General features: G+C 40.8%; 2 protein-coding genes across 4 annotated transcripts in view; one reads left to right on the top strand and one right to left on the bottom strand.

Annotated features, from left to right (window-relative positions):
• tspan33b (tetraspanin 33b) overlaps positions 1-7,261 on the top strand; it is a 15,859-nt gene extending 8,598 nt beyond the window's left edge. For both annotated transcript variants that reach the window (XM_039808664.1, XM_039808663.1), the window contains exons 5-8: positions 1,172-1,267; positions 1,670-1,798; positions 5,513-5,674; positions 7,022-7,261. In XM_039808664.1, coding sequence (XP_039664598.1) covers positions 1,172-1,267; positions 1,670-1,798; positions 5,513-5,674; positions 7,022-7,090 — 456 coding nt within the window. In that variant the 3' untranslated portion in view covers positions 7,091-7,261. The remainder of the gene's footprint in view (positions 1-1,171; positions 1,268-1,669; positions 1,799-5,512; positions 5,675-7,021) is intronic.
• Positions 6,104-22,584, bottom strand: ttc38 (tetratricopeptide repeat domain 38). Of its 2 annotated transcripts, XM_039808660.1 has the most exons (14): positions 22,476-22,584; positions 21,886-21,963; positions 21,647-21,728; positions 19,575-19,746; positions 15,277-15,450; positions 12,841-12,916; positions 12,356-12,475; positions 12,149-12,208; positions 11,878-11,916; positions 11,468-11,549; positions 10,538-10,703; positions 9,051-9,210; positions 8,084-8,157; positions 6,104-7,719 (listed from the first exon to the last, which is right to left on the bottom strand). In XM_039808660.1, exons 1-14 carry the CDS (start codon positions 22,503-22,505, stop codon positions 7,632-7,634), a joined length of 1,401 nt encoding a protein of 466 aa, XP_039664594.1. In that variant the 5' UTR covers positions 22,506-22,584; the 3' UTR covers positions 6,104-7,631. The 2 variants fall into 2 exon arrangements, with proteins under 2 accessions (XP_039664594.1, XP_039664595.1); XM_039808661.1 differs by lacking the exon at positions 8,084-8,157.

Below are 22,584 nucleotides of genomic sequence, written 5' to 3'. Positions count from 1 at the left end.
TAACGTGTCCCCCTCAGACATCCGTTATTGTTATTATTTATGTTTATTTTTACATGGGCGGACACATAAGCATAGAATATTCAATGAAGAGACTAATGCTGCATAGTTTATAGCCTAAAAAGCTCTTTTGTAACATGTGTCCCTTGATGGACTTTTACATAAACAAAATAAATAAATAAATAAAACATTTGCAGTGCAATGCAACATGAATAATGTAAACGCAATTTACAATCAAAAAGGTAAAAGTAATTAAAATCCAAAAGAAAGTCAATAGATTAACCATGAATACATTGCCTGATCACCCAGGAGAAATGGGTTTACCTTGGATTTGAAATGATCTCACGTTTGATCAATTTTGTGTTGTGTGAGGATTTCCCCAGCGTCGGTCCGGTCTCTCTTTCACAAAATGAATAAAATAAAAATAAGACACTTTGCAGTCCTCCGCTTCCATACTCCACAGATGCAGCTGCAAGTAATTAACTGAGCCACGAAACCTGAAAGGTTTTACCACGTCACTGAGCAATTTAGGAGCCTGGTTATAGAGACATTTGTAGATAAGAGCGCCTCTGGCAATTTTAATGAAGTTATTATATATTTCATTTCTTTAGAACATGGAAATATTGATATTAAAGTGCTCATATTATGGTCTCTTTCAGGTTCACAATTGTATTTACATGGTTTAATTTATAATAAAAAAAAAAAAAACACCATATTTTTGTTGTACTGCACATTGCTGCAGCTCCTCTTTTCATCCTGTGTGTTGAGCTCTCTCTGTTTTAGATACAGAGTGAGGCATCTCACTTCTGTTCCATCTTTGTTGGGAGTCACACATGCGCAGTAGCTAGGTCAGCACTACAAGCCGAGCATGAGGGAGTGCCATGCCAGCAGCTAGGCGAGCATTGTAACGTGTGTTACATAGTGACGAGCGTTGGTCACAGAAGTAAAGGCTGGACTACAATAGAGCTGTTTGGAGCGGTATGTGAACAGAGTTTTCTGTTGGCGATGGTAAGTGCCTTTGGGGTGGACTTTGGGCTTTTTTTACTTTGTAAATCTATAATGTGCACAAAAAAGATATATAACACAATAAAGGAAAGGGGAAAAGCCAAAAAGCATAATATGAGCACTTTAAAGCTATTATTCTGTGTATAACCTTCCACATGTCCCCTCTCAGACTCGTGATGCTTTGGGAAAGTTTGTGAAGAAAGCCATCGTGCACTACAGGGATGACCTGGATCTGCAGAACCTGATGGATTACATCCAGAAAGAGGTGCTCTGGCCAATTCCACTCAGCGAGAGTGGCTGCGTTTGGGACTGTAACTACTATCCACATCACACACAAGTGTTCAAATTGATCACAGCTAGCGGTTTATTGAATATGTCTGAGCAATGAACCCGGAAACCACAACCAGAGACCACAGAGCTGTATGCCTTATGTTTGTTATCTTGGCCTTGGTGAGGGGTTTCCACATGAGAGGCTACATGTTACATACAGTTCCTGTACTCTGCCAGATTCCTCATGCGGTATTCCTCTTCCATCTGCACACATGCAGGCCTGGGTTTTCCCATGGGAGAAGCCCAGACCAGCAGGACGTACAGTACAGAGCAAGATCACATTTCTAAATATAAACCTGTGTTCTCTCTCTCCCTCCCTCTCTCTTTTTCTACTCAGTTCAAATGTTGTGGGTGGAACAACTACACAGACTGGTCTTGGAACCTGTACTTTAATTGTACAGATGAGAACCCCAGCTCCGAGCGCTGTGCTGTGCCTTACTCCTGCTGCACTCCTGTTTCTGGAGAGGTGCGTGCCTTTTCTATTCAGCCTCTACTACCAAACTACTATTAAAAGCACCATGGAAAACTACTAACTGTAGTGGTAGTCATTAAAATTTAAAGACACTTATTTAAAAATAAAAATACAAAAAAAAAGACTCCGATTAGGTTAGTTAGCAGCATTTGAAAGATATAAAAGCAGAGGTCAGAGTGATGTGAAGCAACTAATTGAGTTCCAAGTTGCTCTGTATAAAAACTTGTAGATTCAGATGTATCAGTCCCTGAGGTTTCAGACTTCTGGACCTGCACTAGAGTTCCACCATCACCACTTACAGGTAAGTTAAAGTAGATACACTCACCTAAAGGATTATTAGGAACCCCATACTAATACAATTTTTAATTACTTTTTTTTTTTTTTTGACGCCTTTTTTTCAGTTTGTTTTTTCCAATGTTTTTCAATGCTTCTACACATTTTCAGCGCTTATTTCTACAACCCATATTTTCTAATATGAAACAAAAATTGAAAACGGGTCAATGTGAGCCGAAGTCAACACAAGGGTTAATTCTTCGTGGCATTGATTCAACAAGGTGCTGGAAGCATTCTTTAGACGTGTTGGCCCATATTGATAGGATAGCATCCCCCACACCATTACACCACCACCAGCAGCCTGCCCAGTGGTAACAAGGCATGACGCATCCATGTTCTCATTCTGTTTACGCCAAATTCTGACTCAACAGAAATCGAGACTCATCAGACCAGGCAACGTTTTTCCAGTCTTCAACTGTCCAATTTTGGTGAGCTCGTGCAAAATGGTAGCATCATTTCCCTATTTTTAGTGGAGATGAGTGGTACCCGGTGGGGTTTTCTGCTGGTGTAGCTCATCCGCCTCAAGGTTGTGCGTGTTGTGGCTTCACAAATCCTTTGCTGCATACCTCGGTTGTAACGAGTGGTTATTTGAGTCAAAGTTGATCTTCTATCAGCTTGAATCACTCGGCCCATTCTCCTCTGACCTCTAGCATAAACAAGGCATTTTCGCCCCCCAGGACTGCAGCATACTGGATGTTTTTCCTTTTTCAAACCATTCTTTGTAAACCCCTAGAAATGGTTGTGCGTGAAAATCCCAGTAACTGAGCAGATTGTGAAATACTCAGACCAGCCCGTCTGGCACCAACAACCATGCCACGCTCAAAGTTGCTTAGATCACCTTTCTTTCCCATTCTGACATTCAGTTTGGAGCTCAGGAGATTGTCTAGACCTGGACCACACCCCTAAATGCATTGAAGCAGCTGCATTGTGATTGGTTGATTAGATAATTGCATTAACAAGACATTTAATACCATTTAATACATTTTAAAACCTAATAATCCTTTAGGTGAGTGTAAAAGGAAGAGTTTAAAACTAGGTTAGTTGCCAAACATCGGTCCTCTGAGTATTATCCAGGTCCCAGACCTCTGAGTGACATCGGCTGGCTAGGGACCGATGAGTCACTCAATACTGATTGGTTGGGGCAAAACAAAGGCCCGCGGTCGAAAAGTCAAAAACAATTACCTCCTAAGTCCTTTTCCCAACCCCTTTTCCTTAACCCCGATGGTAAACGTTGTGAGGTCAAGGAAAGGTGTGAAAGAATCTAGTATCTAGTTGCCAGCGCAACTAGATACTTCTTATACTTCTAAACGTGATGTTTCATGCAGGCATGTCGTTTCACGTGAAGCACCCACTGCATGTCATTTCGTCATTATAAAGCACTGGGCTGTAGGCGGTTTCTTGTATGAAAGGTGTTCAGCAAATCGTTTATTTTCATTATTGGTTGCTCAGCTCACCCTCCTATACACATGAATCCCGATAAGGATGATTATATGGAAATAATTGTTACAGGTATGCAAGATAACAGCAGAACGCGTTAGACCTACGAAATCTACTGTAGGCTACATATTCTATGTTATAAGGGTTAGATGGTTGCGGGTGGGTGACAGAAATACATTATTAATGAGGACAATATTCTCTAAACTGCAAACAGAGCGGAGCCGTCTGCTGCTGCTGTGCGCATTTAAGCACGAGGACAGCAGTAAACCGCGTCACTCCATTGATTATTTCATAAGCTAGAAGTCGAGTAACGTTTTCGGTCAACTTTATAACTACAGTTTTTAGTTGTGTGGCGAGGTGCAATGTCTCACTGAGCGGTGAAATGGTGATGGGTGGCTTTAAATTTTGCTGCCGCAAGGACTTGTGGGACGGCATTATCTCCTTTCCTTCTGTGAAGGTTGGTCCAATGTATCCTATGCTAAAGGAGGTAACAAAGGAAGCAATGAAGCACCTTTCCTCATCACTTAGACAATTCAAATGGCTCTTATCATGGCAGCCATGTAACTACTTCCGGGTCATGTCACTCCGTTAGGAACCTTCCTAAGAAAATTTGACTATTCGACCGCAGTCAAAGACAAATAAAACCTCTCCTCCCAAGAGGGCTAACATGAACTCTGTGTCAGTTAAAAGCGTTGATCTAAAATTATCTATAGAACATACAGCAGCATTAGTGCTCTGTTGATGCACAAATGTAGCCAGAGTTTCTTGACAATGACACTATTTACATTATTTTGTGTCAAAACTGCAGAAGCTATTTATGTCTTTGCCTGGAGGCTACGTCTGCAGGTATGAACCTGGTGTTCCTTTCCTTGCCTTAGGGTGAAGTAGGTTGTCATGCTTAGAAATGGTATAATAATTCCCTTGTGAAGAATCTGTCCCTTGCCTGAATGATTGGTGTGTGACTTTGAGTATCAGCTCCATGAAGTGATTTGCAACGACAAAATAAAGTCCAGAACGATGTAATAATCAAGGGAAAGTCTTTAAAACTAAGCCAGACGCTGCATCAAAAAAAATAGTTACCGTGGACACAAGCTAAAGCTAACCAACTGGAATATAATGGTCATATCCAACATGCAGAGCGTTGAAATGCTGTCTCATATGCAACCTACGGTAACATGACCAACCTTTGCAGCAGTGTTGGCAGTGCAGATTTACCCATTTCAAAAATGTAAGCCCCACTTTTCATGAAGGTTTTATGACATTTTGTCTACACAGAATCAACATATGCAGCCAGCTGCACATCCACACAAGCATTATATATGCAAATACCATTCTCATGCAAGGATGAATACACACATTTGCACTCGCACAAAGGCACATACATAATGCTTGTCTAACCTCTGTGCAGACACACAGCAGCACAGCTTACAAGCCACCAATGAAAAATTCCTTCTAGTTTGTGTGAAGACAAAACTAAAAGAGTGCATGTAGGTCCATCACACTACTATTGATTTAACATCATGCTACACGGAAAACAGATCACAGCAATCTTTTTCTACATGGGTGAAAAATCAATTGATTAAACACTAGAGGAGCTGATGTATTGCTGCAACCTGCTGCTCACAGCCTGTAACTGCATGGCTACTTATTGGACAGAATAGCCTTTCTTGTCACACCAATTGGACGTGGCTGTTGTCGATCTTTTGCCGTTTTCATTCCAAGTGTCTACAGTCAACGTGCTTCTGCAAAACTCTCCCTTGGCTGTTACAATAGTTAATATGTTTGTCAATGCAAATGTGAAAACGGCAGCCTGCCGAAAGCATCTTCTGAATACTATTTCCGTTGTTTCGTGTTTTCATCGACAAAAAGAAAGCCTCTCAAACACTCAACATGTTTTCTGTCTCTCTCTGTCTTTGCATTTGTCCATCTGGCGTACAGACAGTTATCAACACTATGTGTGGTTTTGGGATTCAAACCCAGAACTTTCTGGAGGCAAACAAGTCAATCTACCCGGTAGGCTGTGCGGACAAAGCAGTGATATGGATCGAGTCTCATCTGTTGCTGGTGGGGGCTCTCGCCCTTGGTCTGGCCTTGCCTCAGGTAACCACCCACCCACCCACCCACACTTCAGGCTTCGCGCTAATTGGCGACACTCATTTGCCTTTACTAACCTCAGAGAATTCTGGGCCGAAATGGCTCTAGCCTTGTCTTAAATACACATGCACGTACGCATCAACTGGAGGCTCACCGGATTTAGCATGTAGCAATCAACATACTGACAAGCCCTGCTCCCTCAAAAGCAGACTTGCATGGTGCATTTGGACGGGACTGCCTTATAGTCCAGGCAACACCTGTCCTGAAGTAACACACATACAAACGTCAGAGAGCTTCTAACCTCTTCCTTGCGCACGATTACAGATTGTCTCAAATAGAATAAACCTTTCCTTGCACAGAAGAAAGAAAGAAAAAAAAAAAAATGCTAAAAAAAGAAAGAAATCGTATTCTAAAAGAAACCGACAGGGCGTAAGGTTAATGTGAGGCCATTGGGATAGAACAGATTTTTATTTAAAATGGAGGGTTATACCTAGACAGCAATAACTAGGCACAATGGGACAATTAATTTTTAACTGCACATTATTCATTTATTACACTTTTCTAGACCGAAAAGCTCAGGTTAATGTGCGACTGGGGTAGAAGTCTGCGTGTGGTAATGTAAGATTACGCGCCTGAGAAAGAAGCATACTGACGATTCCTTCCTACTAACTGAGCACCACTGCACACTGCTCCTCAAATCCTAGAGAATTAGGTACTATTAATAAGTCAAGTCAACATGTTAGATTTGCCATGAAATCTAATTAGCACTTATCAAAAGCTGCCTCGTAATAACTAGCTACTGTCGCATTGCATTTTCTACCACAGCATGCGGCTTTGCCACTGGATCTTGAGCCTGATCTCTCTCGCTCTCATAGCCGGCTGATTGGGTCCCCAAAGATCCTGCTAAGAGGGAAGAATGTGAATTACCCATGAGTCCTGTCAAAACGATTGCAGTAGTATTCCAGTTCGCCTTGATGTGCAGGAAATCCGACGATTACGGGGTTTTTTTTTTTTTTCCTTTCACATCCTAACTAAAAACTATTACTAGATTTGTCTACACAACAAGCCACATTTTAAATCAAACGTAATTATTGAAAAGCTCTATTAAAAGCTGCGTTTGCCACTGAATGTGTGTTCTCGCTGTGAGAAAATCTTGCTGAAGTGCATATAAAGTGTTAAAATCTCGTTAATGTGGGTATACAGTCATAAAGACACAATCCAAACCAATTCTCATTTCTTCCATGTTTCCTCCCTGTGCCAAATGTCCACGAGGGACCTTGAGATGCTCGGCGCAGGCTGTACAGTTACAGAGAGTCTGTTCTGTAATCTAAAGTGGCTGCTACTGTCCTCTAGATTGCAGGCATCGTGCTGTCCCAGATCCTGATCTCTCAGATCCAAGATGAGATTATCTCGGTGTTGTGAGAGCAGGCCGACGAAGGGGAAGAGGAGGGAAGAAAAGAACTATATATACTATATGTGCAAGGACATCTTTTTTACTGCTACTGTATCACTGCGACATTGGAGTTCATTTCACATTCTTTTTGTGCTGTTGCCTACAAGCATAACATTGCTAATAAAATTCAAAAGAAGAAAGTTACGTTGCTCTATATTGATTAGGGATGTCAGTTATGTTAGCTAAAATTATCATCTTACATTAAGTATGTAATTTAAGGCTTTTAATCATGCAAATTGGCAACATGTTTTTTTTTTTTATATTGGCTCATAATCTTGTGAAATATGCAAATGTGTTCACTTACAAAGCTTAAAAAGGTCCCAAATCTAAAAGGGCACTGAGCTCTACATTGAAAAGAGAGTCGTATAAAGAGCTTCAGATGTCTTGGCCAGTGCCAGGTTTCTACCAGTTGGTAAAGGAGTCTCCTAAAGCTAACCACTGGCATATCAGATTACAGTGTTGTTTGATGTTTCTTGCATGGGAACCGCTCCGCGCACCTTGCAATACAGTCTAGTTGTGAAGAGCCAAGGCTCTCTGTATCAGCCGCTCAGTCAGAGGGGAGCTTGGCCTCATGGCATCGCGCTCCACCAGAAGACATCTGTGATAATACAAAGACATGAACACAGATTTGAGACAAGCTAAGACAAGCTGAGAGGCTAACCTGATCAATAATGAAAGTATAACATGGAGTACAGACAGGGGATGTTTGTTACATTATGGGATCATGCAGCTTGTATTCTATATGAACACGGAAAGACAACAAAAGAAAACTTGAGTGGAGCCCCAACCGCAACTACACTGTATGATGATGAAATCCAGGGCTTCAAATAGTGCAAGAATTTTCTTTTTTCTCCTATAATCTCTCAGCAGACTTTCACATACAAACACGGAAGACACACAGCACTGAAACTGGAGAAGATTAAAGCGATTCGGTTTGGCCTGAAATCCCTGTTGTGAATTACCTTCCTAGTTTCTGATGGTGCTTATTCTCCGATTTCATGGCTGCATGAATGAGCAGTTGGTTGAAGATATCCCTCTGTGAACAGTGGACAAATGTAGACGTAAAATGGTAAAACATAACCCTGTTCCAACACTGTATATATAGTCTTTTAAACCCTTTTGTGCTATACTGTAGGCATGTATACTGTTGCACCTTGGGGAAAAGTTTTCTGAACACAAAAAAACATAAAGTCCATCAGCATCCATCACAGATTCATTATTCATACGTTGGTGCACTGGGCTCCACACACACAAACTATGCAGTATGTACAGAAAGGCTTTGGCTCTTATGCAGAGTGTTCTTCACCTCTGGCCTTTTTTTTACACTAACATGGATTTCTGTTTTACTCACGAAAACACAGCACTGTGTGATCAATGATATACAAAGAGAAAAAAGTAAAAGCCTCAAGGCTGTATGCTTTGCAACGAGAAATAAGAGAACTGCAGCTTGGTTTGGACTTGAGTTATTTTTATTTTTTCTTAACTTGTTTGCTTTAAGTTTACTTGTTAGTAGGGTTGGGCATCGTTTGGATTTTAACGATCCGGATTCCAATTCCGATTCTTCCTTTCAGATTCTTTAAGTGGTGGAGTTGAAACAGGTCACATGCCTATTTTCACAATTAAAGAGGAATGTTTTATTTTGATTCAATGGGGGATTTATAGGGGTTTTTCAATGTAAAATAAAGTCACACTAGAGCGCTGCTTGCTGTGCTCCAAGGCTGCAACACAACAAGCGCCTGGCCGCATCGGAAAAACTGAAACTTGCGCATATTAAATTGGGAAGCGATGATCGGATTTGAAACCAAATCCTCTAAAACGATTCCAATAAAGAAACGATTCTACTGGAATCGTAACTTTTGAAAACAATTCCAAGTAGGAATTGGTTCTCGATGCCCAATCCTACTTGTCAGCCATTTCTGGGGACCTTACCTGTGCATCACTGCCCCCTATATCTACCACGCGGTAGCGTAAAGGGTACAGTAGCTCCACAGTTCGATTGTAGTTGCCCTGGTCGTACTCCATAATGGCCTGACACATTGGAACACCTATAGTCCCTGCCAGCTGATGTTGCTGATTGTCCCCTGGCTCTCTGTGAAGGAAAGAAGCGATTTATAACAAAAGAAAAGACATTTCTTGGTACAGCTGGAAGGTTTCCAATCTCGCGCAGCGGCAGCAATGGTTTATGGAGTGTTGAGGTTTGATCGGTTGAGGAATGGCAAGCCTATAAGGGTTATTCTGTTTTGTTATTTAATATTTTGAATCTATATATAAACACACACCACTAACCTAACTGTTTCACCAGTGAGGAAAAGACACAAAGCAACATGCATATTTATTAAATTCATGTGAGACCATAGTAAACAATAAAAAAAATAAAAAATAAAAATAAAAAAAAGAGTTCTTTCTGGAAATTACAATGTACCATCTTCTAAAATCCCAATATTTGATACTAGAGATTGTAAACAAACAGGAAACGGTTTAAATAAACAGGACTTTTACAAACCGCTTTTTCAAACAATACAGGACAACAAGGATTTACAGGTAACGTCACACAACTAGGCTCCTGTCATTTCTATAGGGGAAACTCTAAAGTTTAATTAAATGAAAGCCCTGAATGATGCTAACCAAGGCATGTCATCTTCATTAAAAACACAAAACAAATTTCAAGAAAAAAAGCTCCAGGTTGGTTTATTTCTATTACAGACGGACAGGTGTATAAAGAGTATTAGTCTACTGAACTGTGAAAGGCTTGAACATCTGAGTAGGATTCGCTTCACTCTAAGGCCAAGGAGTCAACACTGTTGTGGGGCTTTCTTGGATTAGCTCATGTTTAGAGTCACTGCCTTTGAATGTAAAAGGAAGTATGTGAAATTACATTATAGTAAAATATGGATCATGTATAGCTATGCAGACCAAGGTAATAAAAGTGCCACGGTATATATGTGAGTGATGGAATTAATTAAATGCAAAGCTCAAACATTTAAGAGAACATTTCTGTGTCTTACTTGGGAATTCAATTTCAAGAGCTGTTTTTCCCCTGAAGGTGCATCATTCCCAAAGTCTTGTGACTTGCATTATATTACGCAACACAGGAAAAAATAACTGGTTTTAAGTGGCAGCTTTTCTGCGGGTTGTACGCCTGACATAATGGAAGAGCACATGACGTCTGTGGTCGGGATGCCAGAATACATTGTAAACCGCACAACTCCACAGAGGCAGCAGCTGCTGGTACATCTGCTACAGAGGGAAGACCGTGGTCTCTGAGATGGACTGCAGCTCTGAATTCTCTATTCTGACTGCATCCGCTCTCCATCTCGCCTTCCTACACTCAGCCTCGTTTCTTTCTCTGTTTTACATCTTATGTAACGCTGAGTGGTGAGGTGTGCAGGGAAGAGAAGAAATGGTGCAGAACTTACTTAGCTAATTCCTGGAGGCCCTCCAGCAGACGCTGAGACGTCCCGCTCTCTTTAGCTCCCAGCGATGCCATGAGGAAGTGCATGTCGTTAAACAAGGTCACGTGATCATCGGTGTGAGGCTGCGTAACCTGGAGCAGCTCTCGCCAACGGTCCTTCACGCACACACCTGACACATTCACCATCACAGACACACAAATATTGCTTGAAGGCCACATATAAGGCCTGAAATTATAAAGACATATTTTTCAAATGCCAGTCGGTTAATCCCAGTCTTAGTTTGAATAGAGTTAAAAAAAAAAAAACTCTAAAAGTGGTCAGAGGTTCTGCAAATTCCAGCCGTTACCAACACAGCACTTTTAGGGGTTTTTTTTAGGTTATGGTTTAGTTACAAGATGACATTTTTTAAATTATGTTTAGTTAGCATAAAATGCGAAAAAAGGAGGAACGTAATAGTAGCCCAATACACGTTGCTATATTGACCATTTATTATGATTCATGTAACCCTTTGTACTGTGTTCAGATGACTCATGTATGGCACTGAATATGTGCAACATAAGAGACAAAGCATCTCTGTGTTATTCAGACTTTATGGACATTGTGTCCCTGTGATATGATAATGCTTGACCCTGAGGATGGATACATACACACAGGCTCTCACAGCCATCCTCACTCATTCGAGCATACAGTACATGCACTTGACATACATGTGTTGCTTTGAGTCCATCTGCACATGAATGACTAAACCTACAGAAAGACACGTGTGTCCTAAAAGTGTTTATTTGATCAAGAATTGCCATCACAGCAGCCAAGACATCTTTATGTGATAAATGGAGCGCAAGATTAAAACTCCCTTTCCAATTTCCTGAAAAGCAGACCGTGATTACATTGCCAAGGATACCTTGTGAAGTCCCATATTAGCCTGTATCTTACCCTCCATTTCCAGTCTGCAGAGCATTGAACAGGCATCTACAGTGTCCAACATGGATCCTGTGGCTTTGCAACGTCTGAACACCTAATACAGGACAAACTTTCATTATTCACCTTTGAACACTGAAGGATGTAACATGTAGCAGACAATGAATACAATTTAAAAAAAAAAAAAAGGCAAGATTATGTCTTGCTGGATCCTCCCTGATCTGAACCATTAAAACATTCATGAAAAGAAATGGGTCTTTCACATGGATTTGACTTTCATTTGCACTCGCTTGCAACAAACCCATTGCTTTTAGTCTGCATCCAATGTGTGCTGGTACATGCATTGAACGTACTGAGTGTGTACAGTATGTGCTCGGACAGATATACCATTAAAGTTTTGATGCAATATCTCGATGCAAACCAACCTGAGAATCGTATATTTGCAGAGCAGCTTCGTATTGCCCCTGTTGAGGGGAGAAAGAGGTGAGAAAGATGAATTTACATAACTCCAGACTTAAGCAGAGATAAGCGGGGTTGATAAATTGGGTTGCACAGATGCAAACACAAATTCATCTTGCAATAAAATTAACGCCAGATTTCAAATTGCCCGGGGGAAAGGATATCATAAATACAAGTTCCACAAACACTCACTGCCAAACTATTCGCTTGACTGAGAAAACTCATTATAATCTTTACCTTCTCGATGAAGTATAGAGCCCAATGCCAATAATTATGACTGGCCAGCACGTCTGATATCTGGAATTAAAGAATACATATTTTAAATGTTTTTCCTAGGGGGAGGTTTTTCAAGCTGTGATTTAACTCAGTAAGCTTTAACAAGCTGTACAAGTCCCCGAATAAATTAATCAGAAGAACACGCTGCCGAGAACAAAAAGGTTGTACCTGCCAATCTTTCTCTCTACTTTCCATGAACTTCAAGCCTTTGTCCACCTCTGCCTTCATCTCATAAACATGGGCTACAGAATGGACAGCCCAAGCGTCATCTGGAGTCAGAGCGAGACCCTGCACAACAGAGTTCAACAGTTTGAAGTGAGGAGAAGCAATACAGACGCAGGAAAAATGCTGTATTTCTTACATTAGAGTAAAATAAAATAATGGCATGCTCGAGTCCCAATCTTTTGTTTCATCTAGGAGGTGTACAAGGATCACTTGTCACATGAAGCCTCATGAAGTACGCATTGGCCATTCAGCACAGGAGTGTCAGGCCGCTGAGGGCTGCACGAGCTGCTTATTTTGGTGTTCGACAGCAAATTACTTGCTTGAACTGAACTGACACAACCAGTGCAGGCACAGACAGCCTGCACCACCCATTTACAAAAATGACTATAGCGTGTACAACAGACCATAATGGAGAAAGAAAATCTCACCTCCATGGCGACTTTCTCAGCCTGGTCGTAGAGGCGGGTCTCCAGGAGACCAAAGGAATACAGTCCTTTCAGATAGCTGAGGGCACAAAAATATCTTATTACAAAATCCAGAATGGAAGGAACTTTTACTCCCCTATTCGCTTTATCAAGAATGATGAAAAGCAGGTCTGGTTTTGGGAACAACGTGCCTCGAGCAATAATGATGGCTACGGGCCATAAATGAGAGTGATCTGAAGTGACCTCGCTTCCCCATCATTACATCAATATCAACGTTTTTTTTGTTTTTGCTATGACCATTTTTTTGATTTTTTAACCACACTAAGGTAATGTAGGCCAACAGTATTCATTCTTTAAAGTGCTCATATTATGTTCATTTTCAGGTTCATAATTGTATTCAGAGGTTGAACCAGAATAGGTTCATGTGGTTGAATTTTCAGAAAACACCATATTTTTGCTGCAGCTCCTCTTTTCACCCTGTGTGTTGAGCTCTCTGTTTTGGCTACAGAGCGAGGCATCTCACTTTTGTACCATCTTTGGTGCGCGTTGCACATGCGCAGTAAGTACTGCTAGCTAGTCAGTTGCAGAGCATGAGGGCGTGCCACGCTAGCAGCTAGGCGAGCATTATAACGTGTGTTACAAAGTGACCCACGTTTGTCTCTGAAGTAAAGGCTGGACTACAATAGAGCTGTTTGGAGCAGTTTGTGAACAGTGTTTTCTGTTGGAGATGGTAAGTCCCTTTGGGGTGGCTTTTTCACTTTGTAAACCTATAACGTGCATAAAAAAAAAAAATATAGAACACAATAAAGGAAAGGGAAAAAGCCAAAAAGCATAATATGAGCACTTTAATGTGTGTAAAATATCAGAAATGAAAGAGAAACATAATTTCAAATTGCATTTGAACAAAATGCTTACGTTTCTAAATACTATTACTTTTATAGTTTTGTGTGGATGTGGATCAGATGGCAAGTTGTGGGCCGACTGTTTAACTGAAAGACGCACTGTGCGATGGAGAGACAGATATAAATGCGAAGGGGGACTTGTTTGTCATTCTTTGGTTTGACTTAACGTTATAATGTAATCATTTGCACTGTGATTATCTTTATCATTTAGTTTACTTGCCAAAATATAATGCTGAAACTGATTACAATGTTTCAGCATTTGTTTCATGACTTTTAGGTTTTACGCTACAGGTTATACGCTGCTTACAACTCCAAACAGCAACAAGTAAAAACTAATAAATGCGTTTATTCATGAAAAACGATTAATTTGTGGGTTTTGTTTTTTGTCTACTTAGGGGCAGCGGAAACAAGTTGTGAACACAACATCAACGTATAATAGACATATAATAGTTGATATGGCAAACAGTTACTTATTTACACATCCATTTAAACACCTTTTATTTGTTTCTCCTCCTACAGTGTTAAAGCTGCCAAGATAAGCTAAATTCTATGTAATTCTTTGTAGATGCTATGACTTAGCATGCTTATTGATAGCAGTTATACTTTAAGAATTATTAAGATTTAAAAACAATCCCATAGACGTTTATTGTATTTCTAGCGTATTTCAGCTATTGTACAGAGTATAAACTATTCTCCCCCCCCCACATTCCCAGTATTGCACATTGTACATGTTATAATGAGCATATGTGCAGCTGGTCAGGTTATGAGTTATATAATGCATTAAAGCCTATGGAGTCCCATTCACACCCATTGTATTTGAACTGTAAGATAGCATCTGTCTACAGTACAAACTCCATTCAAGTTGTCAAATGCTCTTTACTGCACACTGTACATTTAGCTCATTGCACAGTTATGAGTTGTACAATACATTAAAGCCTATGGAGGCCCATTCAGCCCCTTTGTATTGTATAACTCAGCAACGGTATACAGTACAACCACCAAGCAAATGTAACACATTAACTGTGAAAACACTCATCATGATGACACACACAGTTTATGTTATATTATGCATGTATTAAAGCTTGCGTTTTAAAGCCCCCCTTGACTCCCACTACGTATATAACTAAGCCAATACATTGAGTTTTCATAGGATTATAATAGTTATCCAAAATAGGGGTGGGTTAAAATCGGTCTTTGTTTGAGTGATCTTATATTGATGAATAAAATCCCGAAATCAATCTTTTAATATATACTATAAAACTTTTTGGGGGTCAAATCTTTTTAGTGTAAACATTAACCTGGTGCATTATAAAAACATATTTGAGGGTATCTTCTTGCTTGTACAATTTACAGCCACATTCTGAGAATCTCTTTTATATCCAAAGCAAAATTGGTATTTTAACGGAAATTTCCCTAACCTAATTGATACATGTTGGTATCAAAACAGAAATGTTATCGAATCGGGATTTGGGAAGTCACTGGCGACACCCGGCCCGAATCCAAAATTCTTCTTTGCAATGTAAGCCGTCTTCTGTACCTGAACAAAGGCATATGTGGTTTCCAGTGGGGCAGCACCCTGGCCACAGAGTCCCTCATCTGGGCTTGGGCTCCCATGTAGAAGTAAGCATCATGAGCAAACTTGAGAGCCAGCATATCGGTGGGGTGATCAACCAGAATGTCTTCCCATACATCGCAGGCCTTGGGGAAATGTCTACAAGAAACACGAGTCACTGTTAATGAATGGCACTACATCAATATGCTGTGTGCTGAATGGAGGGAACAGAGGCCCTTGAAAAACATCCTCTCCAAGTATCCTCTAAGACAATATTATATTGAGAAACTAAATGTCCTTTCAACAATGCAGTATACCATACTATACCATGGGGAAATAAGCCGCTGCAGATAGAATACAAATGTAACTTGCTAGACTGTGACTCAAATTTACAGAAGAGTCTTTGGCACTAGGGCTGCACGATTAATCTAATCGCAATGTCACTCTGTATGATTACGTCACTGCAAAAAATGTGCGATTTAGGTAAACAAAAAGGTGTGCTGTGCACGTAACACTCTAGTCTCTGCGTGCACTGCAGGCTCCACGTTGTTACACCCTACACTTTACCGACCGTATTAACAGATAAAGTCACAGTGGCTTAAAGAAGTTTGTCGTTTTATTGTTCGGTAAACTCACTTAACGTCATCTTCGCGGTGTCTTCCCCCCTCGTTTTTCCCCTCACACAGCCCCTACGCTAATCTCAGACACCGCTCACAGTCGCTCTCCCTCCTTGCTTTAACAATCACTCACTGGTGTAACTCGCGCAACGCACCTACGATTCTCGCTCTGACTTAACGCTACCATCGTAAAAACATCTGTTTATGCAGTAGTGTGTTTGTTGTGTATGTTCACGTGACTATCAGAAGTGTAGGTGGTTTCAGAGCATGCAGACTTTAGGAAAAGGCTGAACAAAGTAGAATTTGTATTTTCTTATTTATTGTTCCATTTATTTCATTTAAGTACCGTTGAGCAAAGCAAAAGTTGAAAAGATTCGTTTTATAATTTTGTAAAATATTAAGTTATTTAAGAAAAGGCACTGCACATTTTTTGTTTATGTAATTGTTCGAATTCTTATTTTGTAGGTTTCAAAATATTGTTTGTATTGTGTGCGTTTTCCTTGATAATCAAGTCGTCCACATGATACCATTATGTCGCAATCGCAGCGTTGAAAATCGCAATATGGTTTTTATGCTCTGGATTACACCGCATCAAATGGAGACAAAGAGCAACATGGGGATGAATGAATATTGCCCGATAGATTAAATATTCTTGTAGTCGTCTGTTGTCTAAAAACACTATTCTTTCACAGCCCTGGTTAATGCAACTGATCTCAGCTGGTATTCTGTCTATAATGGAGTGGAATGGAAATTTCTAAGTGACTCCAAACTTTTGACCGGTAGTGTATATTTTCATGCATTAGGTAATCAAACAAATAAGCCATAACTCTGTTTCCTTGATTTCAAACCCTCGGGTGTTTGACTAATCCCTGGAACAATATTTACCATACCCTAAGGTTCTTACACAATGGAAACGTTGTTCACTGCTCCAGTAAATAGGACAGACCTTAGATACGACCTGGCAATGGGAAATAGTTCTAGTCCGCTCAGCTCATAGAACATTTCCGATCAGCTACGAGCCAGAAAGCTAACGTTACGCTAGCAAGATTCAAAGTCAATAACATTGCGTATGGTTGACAATCAGTTAATATAACTTGACAGTATGTTTAACAACAAGACTAGCTAGCTATCCAGCCATGTCATTGTCCCAAATCAATATCTTAATAAGACAAGTAAGAGAAGTGAAATAAGACTTTCACGAACAAATGATAGGCCAATGTGTCAACCGCAGCCTGAAGAAGTGAGTTGAATAGCGAATGGGACGATCACTTATGTGATACAAAGTATCATTAAAAATCAGAGGGGCTGTGTACTTCTTGCAGCTAGTGTGTTACAGTCACCATTCTGCGGTGTTCAGAAGATGAGGCACCTCAGACTCCTTAGGCTGGCAACGCTTTACTCTGCCCTGCCTTGGGGAACTGACAAGGGTACGTGTCCACTGTCAGAGTCATTGCCACGCTCACCATTCATTTCTATGGGAGCAGCCGTGCAATGCATTCTGGTAAAGTCTGGAGAAGCGGGGAGAGGAGTCGCTCCTCATTTACATAAAGTTGAATCCACGTTACTTTATGCAAATGAGGAGCGTGCAGCTCGGCTCACCGCCTCTCAAATGCTCAGGAAAATCTTTTAAACTGACCGTAGTCGATCTGAAATGAAGACAGATTCAGCAACTGTATAGCCTATTTCTCGCATAAAATTTTTTATTATTATCATTATGGTCCGTTTTGAAATCCGGGAGCGCGTGACATGTTTCATCCAATCAGGTGCAGCCATCGGGGGTTGTAGGAGAGAGTATTCTTTGCTAGTCAGTGGTCACTGAAGAGAAACGGATAACTGCTAGTGGCAAGCATAGCGTGCAATGCTGGGAAGTGGGGCGATCCCTTCCATGAAAACAGCGCCTATATGGACACATATCAGTGGCATAAAGCCTCCGCAGGCTGATACTATGCAGCCAGCACATTCATTTAGAACAGTAAACAGACAGTTTCACTGGAACGTTTTAGTATGAGACCAAAATCATGTTTGAATGGACACGCATCAGAATCAAATATTCACCCAGACCATGGTAGAACGGTCTTTAAAAGGGGTGATAGAATGCAAAACCGATTTTACCCTGTCATAGTTGAATAACGACAGTTCGGTGGGTAAATAGGACATACATAGAAGCTCAAAATCCCATTGACATCCCTTTACTATGAAAATTTCATATTTTGAAACTGCCGCTGAAAACGGGCAAATCTCAACAAAGCTAGTTGCTTACCTAAGCATCTCAAAATCCGGAACCTTTGTCACGGCCATGGGTGTATTAAGAGAACAGTCACGCCCCAACATTTACATAGGCTACACAACTGACCTGAGATCAGGTAGTTTTCTGAATCTAGGTCGCACAGAAATAAACGCTGCGTGTCCGCGAGTCTCATTGATAGAGCCTGCGGCTGGATGTAGCTCTATCAATGAGAGCTAGCTAGCCTCCTCTTAGAATTCCTCTGAAAATCACAAATATTCATTAACTTGAAATCGGACACCGTTGTTAACTTTATAAGACCTTTAGGGAGATGTTGTATAAGTGGCGTGACGAAATTCTAACTGTAAATATACACAAATTATGCCGAAAATGAAGCTAAATATCCGTGATTTGTAGCTACACATAGCTAAGATTGAAGGGGCAGTCATAGCTAACGAAACCCCTAGCTACTGTTCACAAAAATTCATTAGCTTCAAATCGGACACCGTTGTTAGCTTTATAAGACATTTAGGGAGATGTTGTATAAGTGGCGTGACAAAATTCAAACTGTAAATATAGCTACTCTAGTTATGCCTGCAGCTGACAGCCAGCCAAGATTAACTGGAACTGTTGTAAGAGATTGCTGGTGTAACAAGCTCGCTGACCGCGCTCTCACTCTCACACACGGGCCATTTAGCTAGCAGGAAGAGGGGAGCTGCAGGCCCTGGAGCTCTGTCAGGGCAGCGGCGTTTGGTCCATTAACCCCAAAAACTGTGACTTTGCGAGGGTATGGAGTGCTGTGGGCTGCCAGCCGTGAGCTCCAGCTACCTCACAGCAGGCCGGGGTCTGTGGAGGAAGGCAGGCCGGGCAGCAAGGCAGCAACACAGGCAGCACCGGCATCTGAACTCCGACACACAGTCTTACCAAATTTGCAATAAGCCATACATTTTCGTAAAACGGCCCATATTTGAGCTTTATATAGTTGATTTCTTGCTTAAAAAAGTCTCAGAAGTGAATTTAATAACGTAATAGCCCGACAAATAATGTATAACTTTGCAGTGAGACCTGCTGTCGAGTCTCCCATGTGTTTCTATGTAGTTTGCTCAAACCAATCAGTGCGCAGCTCACTCTGAATATTCATGAGCATACCATATTTGGAAGAAAAGCTCTTGTTCCAAATAGAGACATATTCACAGGGTAGTTAATGGCCTAATAAAATAGCATTCGGACAATTTTCAGCCCAACCAATGTTACATACCCCATTAGGAGACCTTAAGGAACAGTGTAAAATACCCTATATAATCAATCATTCTATCACCCCTTTAAAAGCCCCTATGTGGCAGACAGCAATGCATGTTGGGATTACAACTTTAAAGAGCACTTGTGGTCTTCAGACCCTCTTTGGTAACCACCACCTGTAGCAAACTAGCTCTGGATCTTACCCACGTGAAAAGAGCTCCACAGCCTTGACATGCAGTTTCTCTCTGGGAGAGATATCCTGGCTGTTGGCCAGCTCCACTGTTCGCCTCACGGCACTGGCGAGACGCTCATTCAGACGGGTGGAGCTCGTCGTTGACACCAGCTCCAGCCCCGTGCTGATCACATGGCCCATAACTACAGGGAAAACAGATAACACTGGTCTTTTGTTCTGGACTTTTACTGCATTTTAAACTCACACTTGCAATGCCAGATATGTAAAGGGGCACGTTTAAGTAACTGCCTTTACTGCTTAAGCCTCTCAATTTCTGTTCATGTTTAATGAAATAAAAGGTTGATGTTAAAAAGGGCTTCAGGATATTTTATTTTAACTAGATGTTCCAGTCATGCATTACACTTTAAACAAGCTCTCTAGCGACACTTCTGCAACAGCAGCAAACATTTATGTGGTTAAAAAGTTTGACAAATGCTTTGTTTTCTATCCAAAGACAATTGTGTTCCATTTAAATATTCAGATCTTTCAGATAATTCATCTTAAACCTAATGACCTCGACTTTCTGTTGCTATGCTACCATAACAGAAACAAATTGGAATGGTCTGATCCTGCATGTCTTCCGTTATAGTCAAAAACAGCTTGCAAGTTCTCAGGAGCATCAATAATTGAACAACGGCTTGATTACTTTGCATGAACAATCAAACATTTTAAAACGTTTATCGTGTTTTAAGCCCCCAACGTCTCCTTCCAGGCAGCGCTGCCTGGAAGGCACTAGGATTAGGCACTGGTTATGGTTATGGTTAGGGTTAGGTTCCTTTAAGTCAAAAGTCGCATCGCTGCCTTGAAGTCGATTAGGCAATGGTTATGGTTAGAGTTAAGGTTAGGCTCGATGGTGTTTTAAGCCCCAAACGTCTCCTTCCAGACAGCGCTGCGACCGTTGCCTTCAAGGCACCTAACCCTAACCCTAACCATTGCCTAATCGACTTCAAGGCAGCGCTGCGACCATTGACTTTAAGGCACCTAAACCTAACCATAACCAGTGCCTAATCCTAGTGCCTTCCAGGCAGCGCTGCCTCGATGGTGTTTACCATCAAGCATTTAAAAACACTTGATGGGAGCTCAAACTGAACACATGGCGATAAACGGCAGCATCTACAGTATATAGCATTGATTACAAGTCACACAATTGCTTAGTTTGACAGACAGGTAGTGATCACCCTCTGCTTCTCTAGGCCATTGGTCAATGCTTTTGCTAAATAAATACGGCACAGGAAGTCATTGCTAAATATCCTAGGCTTCATCATATCACACAGGCATAGCAGAGACTCGTGATAGCAGGAAAAGCACAGGTGTAACTAATAACATGAATTATGCCGGATTTCCATTAATTGTCCCAGCAAGTCAAAATACCAGCGCCCTGGAACTGGTTCCCCAAAAATGGATGGCAGTCGTTAGTAATGTCATTAATTACACCTTTGTTTTATTTAGCCTACAACATATCAAAATGCTTATTTGGAAAGTGTCAGTTTAGCTGAGCGGGATCTTTGCTTTTTAGAGGCCATAGTCCCTTCTATTTATGTGCTTGGATTACTCAGTATGCTTAGCCTAATTTGTCATTGTTTAATGACCCCAAAGCATGAGAGATGATACACTTTTGTTTTAAGTAGGATAGGGCTTATGAAGGAATGTTTTTAATTATGTATTAATCACTATAGTAGTTGATCAGCACCGAGACCTGAGTTCTTATTTTGTTCTCCTCATCCGTGTTGTGAGAATGACAAATAAAGTTATCCATTTTATGATTGCTGCTCCCTCAAACTAGAACTAGGACTTTGAGAAACTGACCTTGTCAATGTTTATTTGAAGTATAGAGGGTCACAGTCACTTTTAATTAGGCTATTTTAGCAGTGGATATATTTAGCACCGTTACCTTCATCCTTTCCTTGTTTACAGATTCTAAACTTTTAACACTGAATTTGTTTATTCTGCTTCTGCACGAGTTTCCATGTCTCATCAGGACTTCCCTAAGCAAAAGGTTAATTAAAATAAATGAATAATGTTAATGACCACATATCCATTTACCAAAGTTAGGGTCAGCTTCCTGGAGAGCAGAAATGCATCCTTCAAATCCCCCCAAGGTTTCATCATTCCGCCATTTCACAAACTAGGAGGCAACAAAATTGAGATGTTGAGATTGTAATTTGATTGTTTTCACCGATACAGATGAGCAGTAGTCTGCAGACAACATTTTCACAGTTTGTGTATAGGCTACTGTATGTTTATGTGGAATGATACGTTTATAGTGGAAGGCCAAGCGTTACCTGAGTAAGTATGGCGTCATACAGTTTGCAAGCCTCATTACTGCTGGTGGACAACGGAAGACCACCTGCGCTCCATGCCTGTAAGATTAGGATGCAAATATAAATATTGGATATATCAGTGCAAGGTTTGTATTCATACACAGATATGGCAACACAGCACTTTTTCTGGTTTTAAGTCCGCGCCTGACAAAATTTGTTCAAACGTCACCAACCTTCAATATATAGTTAGAGGTTTAGGTTGATTCAGCCCACTCAATAAACGGTTTTCAATGTTACTAACGTTAGTATTAATGCAAAACGGCAGGCGCGATAGAAGAAGTCCATTATTTAGACACAGTTATGACCTAGCTGCTAGCTGAATACGTATTTTCCGTTAACTCAGAAAGCCAACAGTTTAATCCTACCTATCCCAAATTGCCATAGTGTCGCTTCAGTTTACTGTCAATTCCATTATGCTAACTTTCGGGATTGATAACTTGTTGCAGTTATATAACTGCAACAAGTTATCAATCCCGAATGAACACCGAATGCCGTGCTATTCTTTGCCGAAATGTTTCTCTTTTTTATGATATAGCTACTTCTTCGCTTACCTTGCAGTCCCTGAAACTCGAAGCCATCATTTTCAGATGTGCAGCTTTGACTTCTCCAAACTTTCAACAACTCACTGTCACTGGAGGTGGGTCAAGTTTAAATAAAAAA

Source organism: Perca fluviatilis, chromosome 8, assembly GCF_010015445.1.
Source record: "Perca fluviatilis chromosome 8, GENO_Pfluv_1.0, whole genome shotgun sequence".
Classification (NCBI taxonomy): Eukaryota; Metazoa; Chordata; class Actinopteri; order Perciformes; family Percidae; genus Perca; species Perca fluviatilis.
Note: the sequence above shows the minus strand (reverse complement) of the source record. Positions and strands in the feature narration are given on the sequence as shown.